General features: G+C 39.5%; 1 protein-coding gene across 7 annotated transcripts in view; it reads right to left on the bottom strand.

Moving 5' to 3' along the window:
* Positions 1-22,799, bottom strand: part of Cep128 (centrosomal protein 128) — a 372,845-nt gene that overhangs the window by 262,898 nt on the left and 87,148 nt on the right. For all 7 annotated transcript variants that reach the window (XM_038336959.1, XM_038336962.1, XM_038336963.1 and 4 more), the window contains 2 exons: positions 20,107-20,239; positions 17,682-17,833 (listed from right to left, as the gene is read on the bottom strand). In XM_038336959.1, the coding sequence (XP_038192887.1) occupies positions 17,682-17,833; positions 20,107-20,239 (285 nt within the window). The remainder of the gene's footprint in view (positions 1-17,681; positions 17,834-20,106; positions 20,240-22,799) is intronic.

The following is a 22,799-nucleotide window of genomic DNA, read 5'->3' as shown; positions in this document are numbered from 1 at the left end:
ACAGCTTCTGGGTTAACGTTTTTGTGAGGTCCTGAGCATGTAAACAAGTGAGTCTCTGATACTTGTGCCTTCCCTTTGGTTCTTTGCTTTGCTTTATCCAAATCCAATGTGTTAGTTTTTGTCTTATGTTATTATATCTTATTTTATTATCACCCCTTAGAAGCCTGTTTGTTGTCTAATGCGAGACCAAAAGGGGATGGATCCAGATGGGAGGGAAGCTGGGGAGGAAACTGGGAGGAGTAGATTGAAGGGAAATCATAACCAGGATATATTCTGTCAGGAAAAAAATAAAACTTTTTTCATATAAATGAAGTCAGTTTGACATTATAACAAAAATTCCTTTTTAAACAAATAACCATGCCTTGAAAACAAGGTTCATGTTCAGAGCAACAGGTTTGCATTTGCTCAGTTGCCCAAGTTCAGGGTAGCCTGGAAGACATGAGTCACCCTTTGTCCGCCCAAATCAAACAGTAAACTGAGAACTGTGCACTTGCTTACATGGAAAATTCTAAGCTGAGATCAGAAAACTCTAGTGATTGTGGTTTACTGTTTGCCCTTGTTCTAAAAGTTTTACAAATACTGTAGAAATCAACATTACTAATGAGCAACAACCACATGATTCTACATTTGACAGCAACAAACAAGTGAACTTTCTTGTTCCTTCTTGTCTCTTTTGGCAACAACAACTTAAAAGAAGAGCAATTACAACCATTTTGTGTCCGACACTTGGCTCCTAGAAACAGTGTAAATACCAAAGAAACTGGCAATTTAGTTGGGAAGATGTTCACAACCAACCCCTAAATCACATGCAACAACAGTGAGCGCTAAAACGCGGTGCAGAACTGTCTACAGGTCTACATGCTCTAGTCAGGCCTCCATGCTGCTTCATTTTGGTGGCTGGCGACCAAGACTTGCTACACTGAAAAACCCGTCCAAGATCGCACACTTTGGAGCTGAAGGAAAGGCACAGATATAGTATGATTTACACTGAAAAACCTGTCCAAGATCACACACTCTGCAGGTGATGGAAAGACACCCGAGATAGTCTGGTTCCAGGTTCCCTGTTTGCCAACCTCTGTTAACTACCAATCTACCCAGTTCCTTGACGCCCTTCCTGTTGCTATACCTGATCACTGTCAAGGAGAGGAACTCTCCCTTGGCATCCTTTTTGTGACCTTCCTTCCAAACCTGGGTTACTAATCTCTGTATTCTTTCACTTTAGTCATTGTCTTGCTGACGTCTCAAACTCTTTCTAAATTGTTCATCAACAAAAACACCAGCTGGCATGAACGAGGCAGTTTCCTAATCCCTACCACAAGCTCTGAATCTCTTGAGGGGGGAGAATCGAGTAACAGTCAATTCAATCACAAATCAAGAGCCACCCATCAGCACTCAAGAAAATTTTCCACACCACCATCCAATTTAGACAACGGTCATTCCAAACTCTCTCATTAATATTCTACAATCTTTCACTCACTTTTAATATGCAATCCAGCTCTCCTGAATAGAGTAAATTGAGGCAGTCTAGACAGGACACCACCAAAACAATCAACCTGTACAACTCTTAACCTTACCAATGACTCATCTGTCTGCTTCTGTGATGTCTGTAGGACTCCATCATCAGTAAACAAATAACCAGGAATGCTATTTCCTGGACACAACTTCTACCTGGAAGAACTCTTTATATTTAGAAGATCAGAATTATCTCAGCCCCTACAGCTTCATGGCATTTATTCCCTGACTTAAATGCTATAAAAGGAGAAAGTCAAAAGCACAGAAACCCCATCTAACTAAGAATTCCTTCTTATACATTACCAAAACATTAGAGTTTCCAACTAAATCTGAAACTTTTCAGAACTCGATTCCATTTCTAATCTCATCCTTCAAGGGGGAGAAAATGGTGATTGTGCTTATGTTAAAGACCTCAGGTTTGAGGAGCTCTTGAAGGATGTAGAGGACTCAACACTTCATAGTTAGACTTACGATAAAATTTAGTAAGATAAAAGGATACCAAGAAAAATCAGCAAAGGAAAAGGGAAAAGAGGCTGAAGCCCAGGGAAAATAGGAGTGATATAATCCAATCCTCTCTCCGAGTGAGAACATGAACCACACAATCCCTCTAACAGGGAATTAGCAATACTTGTAAAATGTCATCAACTAGAAAAACTCATTAGAAGCTTCAACCATGGGACGTTAACATAAGCAACATCTGCCTATCAGATACCAAAACTCAAACTACAGCACAAAAGCACACAAACAAAACACCCCAGATATTCAACATAAACCACACCATTTACAATGTCTAAGCAAAATAAATAGTATTAAGGGTCACACGTTTGACTTCAAATCCCAGCTCTGGGACTCTGTGGCCTGAAAGGAGCAGATTATTCTCTCTGAACCAAAGCTATTCAATTTACAAAGTGAGCCATAGAGTAGCAACCTCTCAGAGGAATCACAACCCACACAAGACCTAGAAAGCACATGAAGATGAGTGCCACATTTTAGGCACTTAAAATGACAGATTTTTATATCTAACCAGAGGCCATATTGTGATGAGGGAGGTACTACAATGTCTACATTTTAAAGAGGGAACATTGAAGCAGAGTGGTCATTACAAGATAAAATAGGTATTTGACCCGGAAAGGACTAGTCATAAGCCCTTATGAGTGGATTGATATTTCATTGTATTAATGACCTGAATATGAGCTAAAGAACTTGAATATCTATATAAGGGGTCAGAAATAGAAAAGAATCCTGAAAAAGAATTACATAAACATCAGTGTACAGGTATTTCTAGAAATGTGTAGAAAGTAGGGAAAAAAGAAGAAGAACCACAGGCTAAAGCTTGACCTGAGTTTAAATAAAAACCAGGAGCTATGGTCATAGTCGACTAGTAAAGCACTTGCCTAGAGTGTACAAGGCTCTGGGTTTAACCCCTAGTACAGGAAGAAAAAAAAATCCTATCTTACTAGGCATGCTGGCTAAGCATATAATACCAATACTTGGGAAGCTAAGGCAGAAGAATTAACAAAAACTAAAATGTTTGCCTGAAGTACAGAATAAATTCCACAAATAAATGACACATAGCAAGATCCATCCAAGAGGAACACACTTACTACCTACAATTTCCTAGACCAAAGACCATGTGCTGGGCACTGAGGAGAGGACAGCACAAGAACTGGACACGCTGATGTCAGTGAGGAGACACATGACTCTGATCAGGAAGAAAAACAAGAAGACTGACAGGCATGTGAAATGTGAAGAGGAGAAGATCCGAGGAAAGGAGTGGAAGTGAGCATAAACAGAGTCTACACCATGAGCCCCTGCAGGGTGATGACAAGGAGTGGCAGGTGCAAGGGCTAAAGAAAGACTGCAAACTAAGGACAGAAACCGAGCCGAAGGGATGCCAAAATCTGCTTGGAACTTTCACAGGTTTCCTGGCAAGGACTTAACATGATCATACAGGTAACTGAGGAAGATTATCACTAAAGGACATTATGCTAATACTCACACACCACACACACACATGTTTATGTGTGTGTGATGTATGTATATATATATATATATACATCAAATATGTAATAGCTATGGCCTTATGTTTATACACAGTTAAATGTCCTACAATAAAAAAATGCACTTCATAAAATTACACAGATGTTTATATTACAGTTGTTTAATGGACTATAAAGAATAACTTTTACATTTTAATTATTATAGAGCATTAAAGTTTTCATGTTTTTATAAAATTTACCTTAAGAATAATTATTTGGCTGCAAATCTTTGGTAAGAACACAAGTGTTACTGATAATATTTCTCATAAAAACTATTCAACCAACCAAGAATGACTGGAGCAATAACGCAGTTTCTAGAAACACACTACAATGAAAGTAGTGCCTATCTGAACACACAGGCACAGCACATTAACGCAAAATGGCATCTCAAGTGTGGGCATTCAAAGCTTTGTTCTTCAAAAACATAAAAGCAGTACACCTACAGCAAACAATGGCCAACAAGCCACTGGAAATAAAATTCCATATAAATAAACTACCATTTGAGAGAAATTCAACAAATTATCCTTAATAATGACCCTGTGAACAAAGACTCCCCAGCACTCTCCTGAGCTAGACTTTCTGGGGTACAAATCAGATCTGTAAAACTGATGTGCTAGAAAGATCTGGAAACAAGAAGTAAGGCAAAAGTTATATTATTGTTCCCTCTTTGCCATTAATGGCGGTCAAAGAGACACCAAGTTGTCCTGGGGTGAATGCCCACCCTTTGCCTCTGAGGGTTCTGCAGCATCCACTTCTAATGCTTACTGGAGGCCTGGGTGTGGTAATTAGGTTAACAACACCTAGGGCTATAAAATCATCCAGAGCAGTTCTTCCCACACTAAGCATCGCTATTATATAGCCTGACCGTCACTGATTTAACAGGATTTCATCTGAAATTCTCAGATTTTTAGTTGAACCATGCCCCACTCAGCTCTGCTGGAAATCAGCCTGATGTGTTATTGTATGTCTTGAGCTCACTCATGTCAGGATAATTTTGGTGTTTTATGGAACTAGTACTAAAAGAACAACTCATCAATTGTCCAGTCAGGAGAACTAAGACAAGCCTCTTTGAACAAAAGAACTCAAATCAATCAAAGCAAGTCTTCAGCTTTGAAACATATCTACATGAAGCTAAGTTATGACATCACTCACTGAACCCATAATATATAAAGATTTTCTCAAGCACAGGAATGACAAGTAGAATGCACACTTAGAATCTAGAAGCAAATTCTTACCTCATGCAAAATACACATTAAACTAAATCAAACTTTTAACAAGTTATAGAGAAGGCAAGACATCAAGGGCTACTTCCGTGTCATGTCAAGTGAGTTTATATAACTTTCCATTTCTAGCATAATAATTTTAATCACATACACTGTTATCATTGTCTTCCTAATAAGTAGAGAGACACATACAGGACACTAATCCAAAATATTAGTTTCCTTGAGTCTTAGTGATTAAAAATAATTGTTTCTCCACACATCCTAAGAGAACATTTGCTTCATACAACTACTTGTACTTTTTAATCATACCAAGCCTAAGACAAGTACAAGAAATAATGTTCAATTTATTAAATGCATTCATCTCTGTAAAGAAATGAAATATTAACTTGTTTCATTAACTGTGATGTTCATTATACAGATTTTAAATACATTATCTCTTCAGAATGTTTAACTAGGGTTAACTTCTAGGGCCCAGCAATACACAAGGGAAATCTGACCATAACACACATATCTTAAATTACATTTGTATTTTCTTAAATTTTCTTGCGCTCCATTGGACTGATAATTTCAGCCACATAACTTTTGATGCTTAACTTGATGCTTTGAGAAAAGAAAATTCAGGGCTGGAAAGATGGCGTGGTAGTCAAGAGCACTGTTGCATCTGCAGAGGTCTGAGTACCAGCACCACGTGGCAGTCCACAACTGTCTCCCCAAATATCAACTCTGTGGGCACCAGACATAGACATGGTCCACATACACACTTGTAGGCAAAATACTTGTATATGTAAAATAATAAAACAAATCTTAAAAAATTTAAAGAACAGGAAACGTGGATAAATATTGTATAAAATCATTTTGCTTTAGAGGCTAGAGAGATGGCTCAGATGTTAAGATGTTGTGGCCAAATACCTAAACAAAGCAGCTTGAGGTGGGGAGGATTTATTTGGGCCCAATGTTCACAGAATATAGCCCATCATGGTGCAAGGACAGGGTAAGCTGAAGATGGCTTGCAGCAGACACCGCAAACATCTGGGCAGCAGAGTAAGCAGAAAAAACTTGGCCCAGGAGCAGAGAAGTTGCACCACTTATAGCCTGAACTAAAGACACAATTTCTACCTAAAGTGAAAACTCACAAAAGTCTAATAGCCAATCAAAAACTAAGATGGAGGAAGGACAGAGATGAATGCGAGAAAAGGGATATTTTGATTGAGGAAGCCATTATGGGGCTAGCAAGAAACCTGGCTCTAGAGAAATTCCCAGGAATCCACAAAGATGACCTCTGCTAAGATCCTAAGCAATAGAGGAGAGGGTGCCTGAACTGGCCTTGCTCCATAGTCAAACTGATGAATATATTAAATATCACCATATTTAATCCAGCAACTGATGGAAACAGAGGCAAAGACCCGCATCGGAGCACTGGACTGAGCTCACAAAGTCCAGTTGAAGAGTGGGAGGAATGAGAATATGAGCAAAGAGGTCAAGACCATGATGGGTTCATCCACTGAAACAGTTTACCTGAGCTAATAGGAGCTCACCAACTCCAGCCAGACTGGGAAGGAACAACCATAGGACCAAACTAGTCCCACTGAATGTGACTGACAGTTGCATGGGTGGGGCATAATAAGGGGCCACTGGCAGTGGCACCAGGATTTATCCCTACTGCTTGTACTCGATTTTTGGGAGCCTATTCTCTTTGGAGGGATACCTTGCTCAGCCTAGCTATATAGGGTCTTGGACCTTCCCCAAAGCAGTATGCCTTACTCTCTCTGAGAAGTGGACAGGGCGTGGGGGTGGGGTATGTGGAGGGAATGGGAAGAGGAAAGGGAGTGGGAACTTGGATTGATATGTATAATGAAAAAAAATAGTTTGTGTTTTTTTAATTAAATAAATAAATAGAAAGAAGAAAGAAAGAAAGAAAGAAAGAAAGAAAGAAAGAAAGAAAGAAAAGAAAGAAAGAAAGAAAGAAAGAAAGAAAGAAAAGGAAAGTTAGCAAACTTGTAGATAGTTTCTAATCTTTAGCTATCCCAAATAATTCTTTAAGAACAGCTGCCTCTGCTGCTGCTGCAGCTTCTTTCTTCTTCTTCTTCTTCTTCTTCTTCTTCTTCTTCTTCTTCTTCTTCTTCTTCTTCTTCTTCTTCTTCTTCTTCTTCTTCTTCCTCTTCCTCTTCCTCTTCCTCTTCCTCTTCCTTTTCTTCGTTTCTTCTCCTCTTCTTCCCTCTTCTTCCTATTCCTCCTCTTCTTCTTTCTCATTCTCCTTCTTCTTCCAGACAGAGTCTACCTATGTACCCTTGACTGGTCTGGCACTTGCTATATAGATCAGGCTAGCCCAGAACTAACAGCAACTTCCTCTCTCTCCTCTTCTCTCCTCTCCTCTTCTCTTCTCTCCTCTCCTCTCCTCTCTGTATGGGTGTGGTCGATAACCAATTATGATTAACCAGACTAGCTTTAATATATAATATTCAGCTTTAATAAAGGAAAGAAAAGGGAACCTACAAAAGCCAAGGTTCCAGCAAGGAGCACAGGAAAACAAAAGAGAGCAAACAAATGTACATGGATGTTTTAAAGGTATTTGGAGGCCCGGAGGGGTCACGCCCCTCAGACAAAGGAATTGGTTAGCTCCCCCATCTCCTCTCCTCTCTCCTCCCTCTTTCTCCTCTCTCTCCCCCCCTCTCTCCCCGCCCCCCACCAAGTATTAAGTATTGTGGTTGAAAGCATGCACCACCATGCCTAACGAGTTTTTTCTTCCTTTATAACCTTCTGATTCACACTTTTGAATACACTTGCAAGACACATTTCTGAAAGCCAAAGTGCTAAGTAAAAGAGAAGACTTGTTGCAATTTCTGAGCTTTCCCTCAAGTTTATTCCTTATTAATTCTATGGTAGTGGTGTTTTCTCTTGTTTGTTTGCTGAGTTCCAGACTATCCTGGACTACAGAGTGTGACTAGATTCCAAAGCTGCATATCAACCTTCCTAAATGTCAGTTTATCACATCTGTTATTTTACATTGATGCCTTAATGATGCCAACAAATGTAATGAATAATAATCCAAGTTAAAAAGAAAAGAAAAAAAAAAGAAGAAAGTAAACCAAGAGCTGAAGTGTGTCTCAGCTGTTAGATTACTCATTTGGTAGAATGCAAACGCACGAAGCTCTGGGTTTGGTCTCCAGCCATTTAAAGTTGGCATGCTGGCACACCCTTGTAATGCAAGCAAGCAGGAGGGCCAGAAATTCAGTCATCCTTGGCTACTGAGAGAACTCAGGGATAGCCTTGCCTACATAAGGCCCTGTCTCACAAAACAAAAGCATAGTGGAAACCAGAAAACTTCCATACACTATATTCCAGTGGCTAAAGGAAAGGCAATTAAAGTCTCAGAGCCAGCAAAACTGTCCTTTAAAATGAAAAAAAAAAAAAGAATATTCCCAGATGATCAAAAACTGAAAGAATATGGGACTAGTAGAATGGCCTTATCCACAACAGTAAGAGAGAACCGAGGATGAAAGCAACTGCTACCACTTAGTCACTCACAGCTACATTCTGTGATAAGACGGCCCCCACACCCCGGTCACACAAGCCCTAGTTCATCTACGTGCTATGATGACACAGCCCCCACACCCTGGTCACAGATGCTCGAGTTCACTTTTCTGTCATTGTGACAAACACAAGAACCAAAGCAACAGAGAGGACAGCGTTTATTTGGCTTATATCCTGAGACCACAACCCATCACTGAGGGAAGTGAAGGCAGCAACTCATCAGGAACTAGCAAAAATGGATGAATATTGTTCATCTGAGAATTCACCAGCTAGCTTCTTCTATATATAGCCCAGGACCACCTACATAGGTATGGTCCTGCCCAGAGTAGGCTGGGCCCTCCCACATCTATTAACAGTTAAGACAATAATATCTCACAGATGTGGCCACAAGCCAACCTGACTGAAGAAGAAAGACTTCTCAGGTAACTCTAGCTTGTGTGAATTTAACATAAAAACTAACCATAACAATAGATAACTGGATGAATGAATTAACAGCCAAACTGAAGCCAACCAAATCTCAATAAGGATAGAATCACTGTGATAACAGCATGAAATTTGTCTTCTTCATGAAGCCATACACTCTACCTGCTCAGCGATTTTATATAGGTTGTAAGATTTCAGAAAAGTTCCTTTTATACTTTCTAATTATTTGCTGTAATTATTAGTTTGTTAACATACAAATAACTATTATTTTTAAATTGATTTATGATACTACCATACCTAATATCCAGAGTCTATAAGCCTATTTCTATTTTCTGGCTGGTATGTTTTAATTTTTGACATTTTTTTTATTGTGATGACTGAATACCAGACCCTTTATGACAAATCATATAAATAATACAAGGGTCTAAGTGATAGCTTCCTCCTCAAAATACTTGCATCTGTTGGGAGAGACCACTGGAAAAGAAAAAGCATGAAAACAGATTCAAAGCTAAGCTACAACATCTGGGCAGTCCTGTGGTTAATATATTTTCAGTTCACCGAGGCTCTGAGAGGCTGACACCCAGGGTAAAAGTATGAGAGTTTTCCCGGGATCCTGCTGCATCTTTAGTGAGTCCAAAGTCTACCTTGTGCTTTCCAACTTATGAAACAGCACACAAGGGATTCTAGTTTCTGAATCAGAACACAGCAGACAGGGAGAAAGTACTGCAAAAAAAAAAAAAAAAAAAAAAAAAAAAAAAAAAAAAAAAAAAAAAAAAAAAGTCAAAACCACCACTGTACTCGAAATTTAAACAAAAACCTGAAGCCTCTGTTCCGTGAGTTGTTAATAAATCTCTAATTATTTCAAAATTTTAAAAATACATTCCTATAGTGATTAATGTTAACTGTCAAGCTGACAGCATTTAGAATCACAAGGGGAACTACCTCTGGACATCACTATGAGGCTGCTTCTAAAAAGGTTTAACTAAGGGAGGGAAGACCTACCCTGAACACGGATGACCCCGAGCCAATGATGGGAGAAAAGTGCCTTGGGTTCCTGCTGCCGTGCCATCCCTGCCACAACAGACTGTGTCCCTCTAAACTGTAATCTAAACAAGTCTCCCTCGCTTAAGGTGCTTTTAGTCAGGTTAATGTTTCGTTATAACTAGAAACCTAACTAATACAAAGTCTTACAGCTTTTCTGCAAAAATCTAGTGCATCATTAGGACGATAACCACCCTGGCTCTTTAACACAAAACTGACAAAAATTTGCCTGCCTCTAATATCATCTCATTAGCAGTGCCCTTAAAAAAGAGACCGTACATGTGATACAAACCCAGTCTTTACCTATGTGAAATACAGCAAATTAAATGCATTCAGTGGATTTGGGGAGGAAAATCACGAGCACAGACTTCTGTCTGATTAGTCATGTTACTTATCAGCACCTAAAACAGTTTTCAGAATATATAGGAATGATTGAACTTTACATTTTAAAGAAATAATTTTACCATTTCCAAACTTTAAAGAGTATAACAGCGATACCAATGCTTGTGTGAGGCTGAGTACAATCTTTTCTCATTTTATGCCCTTGTAGAAAGCTCCCTGAAACAAACATCTAAAAAACAATTTAATTTGCCACTTAAAATGATATGCTATCAAATTAAAATTTCTCTAAAGATAAGGTAACAATAAAGACTACAGGCATAATGTACAAACAGCTAAATTTGCATGTTTAAAGCCTGTGTATGCCTCTCAATGGTATCTGTGGTAGTAAAGGATTTATACACTGGCACATAGCATCTTGTTGGCTTCAGACTACTCATTTTTCCAAGTCAAGCTATTATGTCCAAAGCCGGAGTTTATCTTTTTAATTGCTTTAGACATTAAGTCAAGCTATAACTAATATGAAGCTGTCAATACTTCACAATTAGTATATCATACTTTCTATCCTGTTTCCTCCAGGTGTCACTTATACACAAATGCACAACAAACACAACATGCAGACACAAGTCTTATCCCTAGCTATGTCTGTCTTGTTACAAAAATAATATCAGAAAATGAAAATTGAAAATATTCTCATTCCTGAATTATTTCTTTATTAAATATCATCAGATGATAAATATGTAAATATTAGTGATGCCTTAATGGAAAAAAAAACTAAGATATTCATCCCACTTCTACTTTCTGGACTACAGAATTCTTCCTGCCACTGAGGGAGTATAAACAATAGAAGGGATATCTTCGTTCCCAAATTCTTAAACTCCTAGCTTTTATTATTTGGAAGAAGGGTGTGGGAATTAAACTAAACCCTCTAGTCTGTGTTTGGTGTATTCAGTTGTAGAGTATCTCTGCCAAGAGACACCTTTTTTAAAGACACAGGAACACAGAGCACTGACAGACTTAACATCTGTCACAGTGTTAGAGTAAGACTAAGTTCCACCAAGTTCAATAAATTTGGCCTCTATGTTTTCTTAAAAATACATCGTGAATATTAAAACTTAGGAACAGTGACTTATTTTACAACATACATTTGGATTAGGAAAGGGCTATCAAGACTTTAAACAGGGAATTACACGCAGAGTAATAAAAATCTTCAGACCTCTCTCTCCATGAATCCTGTTAACAATAGTGGCACTTCACACCTAAGTCACTAGATCTGTACAAGAAACATAGGACTCAAAAGACCTCATGCTAAGAACCAGACTTCTCTGTTTCTAGCGCACTAAACACGGTTTTAGGTTTTGGCTTTTTCACTCACTACCCTCTCTTTGTTAAAGGCACACTCTGGAACTACAGCCCCAGTGTTTTCCCTATGACTAATCATGTCAGTTGTCACTCCGTTATTACTCCCAACATTTAATCTAAGCTATGCGCAGCAGCTTGGTTTAATTTGGTTGGGTTTGAGGGCTTTTTATTTTCTTTCAAGTTCTTAGCTGCATTTAAAAGTCAAATTTTTTCATGAAGAGTTAAGTCAATGGAAGATGGCGGCAGAGATTAAATCAGGGGAATCACTGATCAAGGCTGCTTAGAATTCTTACGAATACAAATAACCCATCAAAATTAATGAGGTTCAACCTGAGTTTAGAAGAAGTGAAAAATGCTCTTATTTTCCATGCATTTACAAACTGAACTTCTTAGATAGAATCTGAAGCTCAGACTACACCAACTCAAACACAGCTTCCTTCCATTTGGATTTCCCAAGAGACACTTCCACTGTTATCCCCCAATATAAAACAACTGCTTCAAATACACTTTCTCAGTAACAAAGCTAATGAAATAGTTGGACAAAGCAAATATTGACAGCTCTTACAGAAACCAACGTGCTTTTCAGAAGTGGCTATGAACACTTGCTGCATAAGGATGACATGAGGACCCGAGTTCAGATCACCAGTGCCCACATATAAGGCTGGAGACAAGGTCACTGGTGCTTGCTGGCCTCTAGTCCAGCTCCAGGTTCAGTGACCCCTTCTCAAGGGAATAAAGTAAAAAGTGATAGAACAAGACATTTGATGCCCTCTGCTTGCTTGAGCACACATACCTACATATATACATATACATATCATACACACACACACACCACTGTAGATGAATTTTTGTCCCATCTGTAAGCTCTCAAATAGCCGTATGGAGACTTCTTATAAAGTATAAAAAGTCAGTCTATAGCTTAGGCTTATTACTTACAACTTTTACCCATTTTTGTGAATATACTTTTTGTCTTGTGACTTTAATACCTTTACTTTCTGTACTGCCCATGTTCCTTCCTCTCCATCAGACTGGTGACTCCAACTCTCCTTTTCTTCTTCCCAGAGTTCTCACTATCCCAGAAGTCCCACCTCACCTCTTTTCCTGCCTAGCTATTGGTCATTCAGCTCTTTATTACACCAATGAGAAGGTACTTTGTCAAAGACACATCTTCACAGTGTACAAAAAGATTATTCCACAACATATCACAGGAAGGAAGGAAGGAAGGAAGGAAGGAAGGAAGGAAGGAAGGAAGGAAGGAAGGAAGGAAGGAAAGAAAGAGCTAAAAAATAAATGTTAATTTTTCAAAATTATTAAAAGATTTTACTTTTAAAAAATTTACGAACGAATGCTAACTGAGCACACAATACAGTTTAATACATTGTGTAGTAACACAGTACGGCACAGACAGTAAACCTAATTTTAACCCACACACACATAGCTCCTACTATGCTACAACTTTGCATTTTAACATCAATGCATACTAGTAAATAGCCCACAGCAAAATCTGTGCACAGAAAATGTCAAAATAAAAGGAAATAAAATAACGAACATCAGAGTGAAAGCACAGTACAACAATCTTAGAAAGACAAGCAACGTCAGTAAAACAAATTATGAGAGAAAAGACAGAAAATCGCAGAAAGAGGAAGACTGCACTGCAGCCACGAGCACACGGCCCTTTAGCTATCACTGTCATCTTGCCATCCATCCATCCATTCCGTCAACAGGCGAGTGTTTTACAGACAACGAGAGACTAATGATAGCTCCAAAGTGTAAGTGGATGAACCAGCACTCTCGTGCAGTGCTCGCTGCTGAGCTGCTGCCGAGGGGAGCCAGTCATCTGGATCACTTTAATGGCAGGACACAGAACACGCGTCTCTAGATAAGAAGATGATATTCGAACATGATGTCTTACAACATAAAAACATCATGTCAATTCTATCTTGGTGACAGGCTCCTGGGTTAATCCTTAGTTCCTTTTCTGCTTTATTGTGACCTACTTTGAAATTTTAAAGAAATATATCCAGATCATTTTAAGCCAATGTAAAGACGTTAATAAAAAAAATACTAGTGATGTGGACAAAAGACAGACGGCGAGATTGTCACGTGGTCCCGATACTCCAAAAAGGCTTCAGGGAGGGAATACATTAGGATTCCCTCAAAAAGAAACAGAAGCAGTGAAAAACTGAATCAAAGGCCAAATAAAGGATGGAAATTTGGGAACTTTAAGAAAAATGTTACTTGTCAAGACTTTATATGAGATTTTATAGAATTATAGGAAAACCATGGTTAAAAAGAAAGGGCATTAATGATTAAACAAATTCTAAACTGGGTGGTGGTGGCTCATGCCTAATTCCAGCACTGGGGAGGAAGCAGCAGGTGGCTCTCTGAGTTCGAGGCCAGACTGGTCTACACAATGAGTTTCAGGACAGCCAGGGCCACACAGAGAGACCCTGTCTCAAAAAAAAAAAAAAAAAATCAAAACAAATTTTTTTTAAAAAAAAAAGCAGAAATTCTAAGGACCGTCACATACATGTTCTTGGGCTAGCCAATAATCTCATTTTGTACATCTGTTTTGGTTTAACATACTTGATCTTTAAGAGAAGAGAAGTGCTATCTCAGAGGTGAACACCTGCAAGATCAGGATCTGAGTCCAATCCCACAACCCAAGTAGAAGACAAGCACAATAACATGCTAAGGGCAACACTGGGGGATGGGGTGGGGTGGAGACAGCTGAATCATGAAGATCACTCACTGGGCAACCTAGCTGAATCAGAGAGTTCCAAGAACAGTGAGAGACCCTGTCTCAAACATACATACAGTGGAGAGCCAGCAAGGTGACTCACCGGCTTTGTAAAGGGGCTTGCCAGCAAGTCTAACAATTTGGATTCATCCCTGGGACCACATGGTAGAAACAACTGACTCTTCCAAGTTGCCCTCTGACCTCCATCCATTTTGTAGTATGTGCACATGTGGACACACACAGAATACATAAGTAAATAATTTTTTAATATGTTTCTAACTTAAATAGAATTACATCACGTTCCCTCCTCCCTTTGCTTCCTCCAACTACTCCTGGCTTTCTTCCCTCAAACCTGCCCCATTCCCCCACTCTAAAGATGGCAATCAGTTTTTCTTTTATTGTTATATATACACTTACACACACACACACACACACACACACACAATTTTCCAAGTCCATTTTCTTTTTTAGTTTGTACATATGTGGTTATGTTTGCACACCTAACTAGCTTCATTGGAGGAGACTCACCCAGGGCATGAGGCTAATTTTTCTTCTCCCAGAAGACATTAGGAGACCACATCTATTAGCTATAGGTGGGACCCTGAAGATACATTTATATTATAGCTCCTGCATCTATGGCTCAAAGAACATCCAAGGAAAAAGGGAAGAAATATTTTAAGAGCCAGAATACCAGAAAATCTGTTGTGAAGCAGTCTCTTCCCAAAATGGATGCAGAAACAAGACTGGAACAATAGCAAATCAATGTTCATGTGTTCATGTGTTCATGTGGGGGGAGGGGTGTCCCACTCCCAGGCATACAGGCATAGAGCTCTTCAAAGTACAAAAAAAAAAATAAGGTGGAGAATCTGTCAGAGGAAAAAAAACACCCAAGGTTTTACAAACACACACACACACACACACACACCCCAAAAAAACATACATCCACAAACATATAAACAAGTACACACACCTAACACAGGTGCACACACACACACAAAACACACACCCAACTACAGGAGGTTAATTTCTATCTGGTTATAAAGTACATAAGGCAACAATAGCCCAACATTCCCAAATTACCTAATATTTTATAAAAATACCTGAGAAACTAAAGAGCATTTGACCACATTTCAGAGGTAGTCTCAGCTGTCAGCAGCTACAACTCAGTGATCTATAACCCTATTTCTCACAAACCCATAGCAGACATCACTTTGAGAGCAGGACCACAAGGTGTGAAAAACAAACAAGGCATAATCAGAAACATTGCTAACTCCAAAACAACTGAGAGAAATTTCCTTAGACTGCTGAGGCAGGAGTCTGAAGCCAGCCTGGGCTACATAGTGAATCTAAAGCCGCTCTGGGTTACAAAGACAGACCATGTCTCAGAAAAAGGGGTGGGATGGAGGAGCAAAGAAGCAGGGAGCTGAAAAGTAAAACTGTTTTTCCTGGAGGTGAATACTACATCTTTTCAATGTCTTCTTGAATGCATTTGGCGGGGGGGAGGCAAGGAGACCCAACACAACTACGTTTCAAGAGCACCTGAGATGCAACTGACGGTACTGGTATGTGAATGAGGGCCTCTCTCGCAACAGCTTTGCAAACAAACCCTGTACAAGCAGACCTAACCTATACGAAGATCACTCCCACGGATTATTACTAAGTTGGAAACAGAATCAGGATCCCTTGAGAGCATTATTAAGGTACTATAAACCATTTTTAAATGCCAGTGGATTTCAAAACTTCCCCACACCACCCAATTTATATAATAAAAGGAGCAAAAATATGAACAAAGGGGCCAAGACCATGATGTGGACACCCATTGAAACAGCTGACCTGAGCTAATGGGAGCTCACTGACTCCTGACTGACAGCAGGGGAAGTTGCATAACCAAACTAGGACCTCTGAAAGTGGGTGACAGTTGTATTGCTGGGGCAGTCTGTGGGGCCCCTGGCAGTCAGACCAGGATTATCCCCTGTGCGTGACCTGGCTTTGTGGAGCTCATTCTCTTTGGAATGATACCTTGCTCAGCTTAGATATAGTGGGAAAGGCCTTGGTCCTGCTTCAAAGTGATGTGTCAGACTTTACTGAGTCTCCAGGGAAAGGCTTACCCTCTCTGAGGAGTGGATGGGGGTAGGGTGGGTGGAAGGTGAGGGGGGGAATGGGAGGAGGTGAAGAAATGAGAACTGGAATTGGACTACAAAATGAAAAAAAAGATTATTTTTAAAAAAATAAATAAATTTAAAGAAAAAAGAGGGGAAAGAGAAGGGAGAGAAGGAAGGGGGGAGGGAGGGAGGGAGGGAAAGGAAACAAGGAGGAAAGAGAAGAAGAAAACAGGGAACACGCTGTGGCTGAAGCTGCAGCGCTGTTACACTGGTTTTTGAGCCTGATATTTATAGCTTTGTTTTACCTCTACTTAACTTCTGCTAACTAGCCCTACTTGGGCACTTTCATCAGCAGGACCAGGGCTACACTAATACCCAGGAAGCAAATTTTAGAGGCCATATTGTTGCAATGGAGCTATTTCTGGTATTTATTAAACATCTAGACAGCTTAGGAAAGAGTACGCCAATCTTTCTTTATCTTTACTATCTCTGTGATCTAAATCTTGAATGAAATCGAAAAGGTATTTTTAGTGACATGCTGACAAGATAAAAGAGAAACTCAGGCTAAAGAAACATCACTGGTTCCTTTGGGTTATATAAAGTCAGACACTGTGAGCATCAATTTTCTACCTATCACTATAATTATGGAAACTCTTCAAATGTGGCAACTTATTAGAAGGCAACTGCACTAATAAACAGATGCAGGGGAGAGCTGATACATATCTATTTCCAAATGTGCCATCGATGTTTGATCTAATTTGCATAATTATAATTGGAATTAAGTTATTTCCTTTCATGAAGTCCTTTTCTTTGATTTTTAATATATTCTGATAATTACCTCATCTGTGCTAAATAAAAGACACACAGGAAAGGCAGCGCCTGCTTTCGCTTCATTCGCGGTCACCACATATTCATGAGTACCCCACAACTCCAGTTCCTGGAGGCATGGCGGTACCCCTTCAGGCAAACAGTTACAGACATGGGGGCCTGAAGCGTTCTGAAGAAGAGCTACCACTGGGCTCTTTTCACTGCCATCCGCCACGTTCATCCCCAAAATAAACCACTGCTATCTCAGAGAAGAAAGCCCTTCCTGTGTGCAGGTCCAAAAGTGACTTCAAGTCTAAGAAGAGAAGAGGCTTTCACTTTGAAATAAGGAAGGAAACTAGTAAAAGACCTCATTCCAGAGTCCTGAAAGAAAATCTGAGCTCTACAGACGCGCTACATAGGAGTCAAACAGTTGTTAGCTTTACTTTATATTCTTCATCTCCAAAACTAGCTCTCAAAATAATACAACTTCTGATTAAAATTTCTTTAAGCAATTGGGGAGAATAAAATCATCTTTCAAGTGTAGATTAAAGGTAGACGTCACCTCGACTTGTGCTGACAAACTGGCTTTCTCCTGCTCTTTCCGCTCCATGCAGCGCTTCACCTCCTCTAACTCGGAAGCCATGGCGTTGAAGTTCAGGTGCACTCGCAGCTCCGCCATCTGCCTCTCCAGACTCTGCTTCTCCCGCTCGACCCCTTAAGAGGTAAATGGAAAGCTCGTTGGTTACTCTTTATTCACAGAAGAATGGACTTTGGGTCTTAATGTCCTAGCTACCATAAGCCACTTAACCAGCATTGCAGATTTCTCCAATCTGTCTGGCATCTCCAGCCTCAGGGGTCTCGCACATTCATGAGCACCAAACAATATCATGTCTCAATCAGCTAAACTCAGAATGCAGTATCAATCTAAATCAGGTACACTATCAAGTCTTATGTAGTTTCCAAATACATAGGCAGCTACACCATCCTATTTTCTGACAGGAATATTTTCAGTGTTCCCTAATTTCTAATAGAGTTTATTTTAAGAAACTCCTATAGCTCTTGTTCACTACACTCCTTGCGTGTCTACATTACTTGCCAACTTTAAAGCAAAAACACTGGATTCAAGCAGGCTACTATATATATACTGATGCTACTGAGGCTTACACAGTACAATGCTGTCCCTACATATAAACAATGAATGGTCCTCCTCGATCTCTCTAAGACTGACTGCTGGCTCACTAACTCTCCCGAATTCTGGACTATGCCTGAAATTATAAAACTGAACAATATACATTATTTAATTCAACACGAAATGCTTGGTCAATGAGACACAGAACATTTTATCATGCTGTTCACATATGAAAATGGGCAAATGATGTGGGAGGGTCTTCTGTTTTAAAAAAGAAACTGCCTTGGCCAGCCCTTAGGTGGGTGGAGTAGACAGAACAGGAAAAAGGAAGTGAGGTAGATGGCTCAGACATTTGCCCCACCTCTCCTCTCTGGGGCAGACTGCCGTGCCTCTCCTCAGAGAGAGAGATGCGATGAAACCAGCTGCCAGGTAAGACACCACTTTGTGGTGTTACACAGATTATTAGATATGGGTTAAAGCAAGAGATGTGAGTAAGAGGCTGAAACTAATGAGCCAGGCAGTATTTAAAAGAATATAATTTGTGTGTTGTTATTTCACGTGTAAAGCTAGCCATGCAGGAGCCTGGCGGGATGAAAAGCAGGCCTGCCCACAGCTCCCTACTACAGGCAACATAAAAATCCATTGGCAATGAGCTTGCATTATAAGAATGGAAGAACACACAAAATGCTTCCTTTACTCTAAAATATTAGCAATTAGAATATATATTAACAATTCAACCACTGTTTTCCCAATAATTTTCTCTCTAGAGAAGGAGTGAAGTAAATAAGAACACATCAAATTTGTACATAATTTACAAATTACATTCCAATTTGAGATACACATTGAACGGGGAGACATACAGGCTCGTCAGTAGCATAAGAACAGCCTGACAGATGACAATAAAAAGGACACAGGGAGAACGGGAAACTAAGTTAAACTTACACAACAGATACAAACTTCACTGAGCTAAGAGAGGGCACTGGAGTGCTACTCTGGATAACGGAAACAGTATAAAGTGCAGGCTACAAAACAGGATTTAATATTCAGGTAGCTTCATACTCAACAATTAACCAATACAAGGGCAGGAAGAGACAGAGGCAGCAGGAAGCTCATGCATGGCCAGGCACTGGGACATACAACTTTATCCTAAAAACCAAGGGATAGCAAGATTAAATCTTGCACATTAGATAACAAGTATTTTAACTAGCCAGGTAGTCACACACACATACATATATACCAGTTAGTTCCAGTTTTCAAGAGGCTAAAGCAGGAGTATCATAAGGTCAAGGCTAGCCTGGTCTCCATGGATATGTGTTTTCATAAATTTTATAAATATACTATAAATAAGCATATATGGGATTCTGTACATATGTATAATAAGTCTCAGTAATATGACTTCATGATATTTTCAATGACACATATAACATTAGTGTGGCTACATACTGGAACATATACATATTCTATAAAATACATAGGTACAATATATACATATATACACTTCATCAAATAGGTATATATTTGGAACGCTTATATACCAAATGTTTCATGGCATTTTAAACACATAAAATACCAATGTGGGTAAATATACATATGTACATATTTACAAGTTTCATGGTACTGAAAACTTCACCGAAACGTTTGGATGTTCTTTCTTAGACAATGCCCATGAGACAAGAAGGTCTGATAATGGAAATGCATTGAGAAATCAAGCAAAATAGAAATTCAAATCTAATTCTAGACTATAACAAACTTGTTGAAAAACCTTGTAGTTGATTAAGAAATTGGAAAAATTAATAAGTACGACATGAGGAGTGCACCTCTGGGGATGGGAAGCCACATAGGCAGTATGCAATTATACCTCTTCTAAACCTCCAGTCATCTCTTAGATCATCCTGGTGGATTAACTGTTGCTTGGAAATGGAAGATACTTGATGCTGTAAACCCTTCCGGTCACCTTCCGCTTTGGTAAGTTGGGTACGTAGTTCTTCCACCTAAAAGCATTTAGTCAAAATCAGACTGTTATCAGTTTTCAAAAGCAGAAAGCAAACAGACTTACAGATTACTATAAACTGTTTCCTGGGGGTAACATCTGCTTCTCCTGGGCTATTGTGGTACAAGACAAAGCCAGCTTAGGTCCTAGGCTACCCCACACCTAGAGGGACATTTCCATCCCATGCTTTCCACCTGCTGCTCCTTTCACAAGGAACTCCTTTTCTGCCCTGTGTCCACAGTGACAAACAACTTCAACACCTCTTAGTTTTTCCTTCCTACTTCTAGGAATTTAACCTGAAACCTTTTTTTAAATCATAATATCTCTATTTCCAAATGATGACCATCCTCGTTGTAGCTGAGTTAATTATTGAGTGGCTTCCAAGTTCAACATTATTTTGTATCTTATAGTAAGACCAACGGAAGCCTCACAGAGGAAATGTAAGTTATGCAAATGGGAAGTTAACCATAGGGTATTTGTACAAGTTCTTCTCAAAATGATCCAGGACCTTACTTCCTTTTACATCCTCAGACTTTACCACTCTGTAACCTAAAGCAAAGATGATATTTCTACCTCAAGACCCAGCTATACCACTACTGGTATACATTCAAAGGATGCTCATCATACCACAAGTATTATTCATAATAGCCAGAACCTGGAAAGTACTTAGATGCCCCTCAACTGAAGAATGCATAAAGAAAATGTAGTACATTCACATAATAGAGTACTACTCAGCTATTAAAAACAATGACATCAGAGAATTTGCATGCAAATGGATGGAACTAGAAAAAAAATCATCCTGAGTGAGATAACCCAGACTCAGAAAGGCAAACATGGTATGTACTCACTCATAAGTGGATATTAACTTTAAAGTAAAGGATAACCGTGCTACAATCTACAGACCCAGAGAGGCTAGATAACAAGAAGGGCCCAAGAGCAGAATGCACGGATCTCCCAGGCAGAGGAAATAGAGGAAATCCCCCTTTAGACTGTGAGTAGTGGGCATGGGAACTCGAGAGATGGGATGGGGCGGTGAGTGGAGGGAGAGAGTGCTGAGAAAGATGACTGGAAGGGGAGCTTTAAGGACTTGGGTAGAAGCCTGATGCAAGGGAAACATCCATGAATCCCAGAACCTTTTTAAAGAAGGCAAGTGTGCTGCCACTGAGCAGAATCCTAATTGTGGTGGTTTGAATAAGAATGCCCCCACAGCTCAGTTTACTTGAATGTTTAGGGAGTGGAATTAGGAGTTGTGTCCCTGTTGGGGTAGATGTGGCCCTGTTGGAAGAAGTGTATCACAAGTGTCTCACTAGGGGTGGGCTTTGGGGTTTAAAATGTTCAAAACAGGCCCAGTGTCTCTCTCTTTGTGCTGCCTTCTGATCTGGATGTAGAACACTCAACTGTTTCTCCAGCACCATGTCTGTCTGCACATTGCAATGCTTCACCTCCAGGACAATGGACTAAACCTCTGAAAATGTAAACAAACCTCAATGTAATGCTTTCCTTTATAGGAGGTGCTGTGGTCATGGTGTCTCTTCAGAGCAATAGAACAGTGACTAGCACACTAATCTAAGTACATTTTAATTTTTTTAACTGTTTTTTCAGACAGGTTTTTCTTACATATCCCAGGTTAGTTTCTTGCAGCAATCCTCCTGCCTCAGATTCCTGAGTTCTGATATTACAATCATATAGGTTATGTGCTACCATGCCTGCTTCAAATACAACTGTAATTGACTTTACTACTACTCATTACCTCTAATTTATTTTCTTAATCTTCACCTGTTTTCTATCATAAAAACATGCCATGCTGGTGATTAAACTCAAATGAAGGGATCAAGACTTAGCGTATTATAATATCAAAACAGACCTCAGGAAAGCAGTAGACCACTGACGTATAAGCTTCTAATTCATCTTGATATGTATACAAAGAGACTGGCAAATTTTCAACATATAACAAATACATCCCTGACAACCAAAATCAAATAAGCAATGGGAAAAAAATCTGGCTAAAGTCACAATGACAACATGCAAAGAAGTTTCTTGCATCAAAAACTGAAAAAAAAGTTACAAATCGGCGCGTAAAAATATGAGAAAACAGCATAGAATTGTATACCAACATCCAGAAAACACAACACTCTGAGCTCTGCCAACATTAGTTCCTCGTGACCAATGATTACAGAACAAACATCTTAAAGGCTCCATAAAGCAGGTGCCACGTTCATTTTCAGTTCCACTGTGAGGATGCAGAAGGAATTCTGAGCACCTAGGACGCTAGACACCCTGGCCAGCAGAGCATATGAAATATGAAACCATATCGAACAACAAAAGGAGACATAGTCAGATTTAATAAACACAGGAATAAAGGCAGTTATAAACACACCTACCCTTATCCAGTATATGTAAGATTTAAAATTATTCAACTTTAAAGCCGGGCGGTGGTGGCGCACACCTTTAATCCCAGCACTCGGGAGGCAGAGGCAGGCAGATCTCTGAGTTCGAGGCCAGCCTGGTCTACAAGAGCTAGTTCCAGGACAGGCTCTAGAAACTACAAGGAAACCCTGTCT

The sequence above is a fragment of the Arvicola amphibius genome, chromosome 7, assembly GCF_903992535.2.
Source record: "Arvicola amphibius chromosome 7, mArvAmp1.2, whole genome shotgun sequence".
Lineage (NCBI taxonomy): Eukaryota > Metazoa > Chordata > Mammalia > Rodentia > Cricetidae > Arvicola > Arvicola amphibius.
This window is presented reverse-complemented; position numbering and strand designations above follow the sequence as displayed.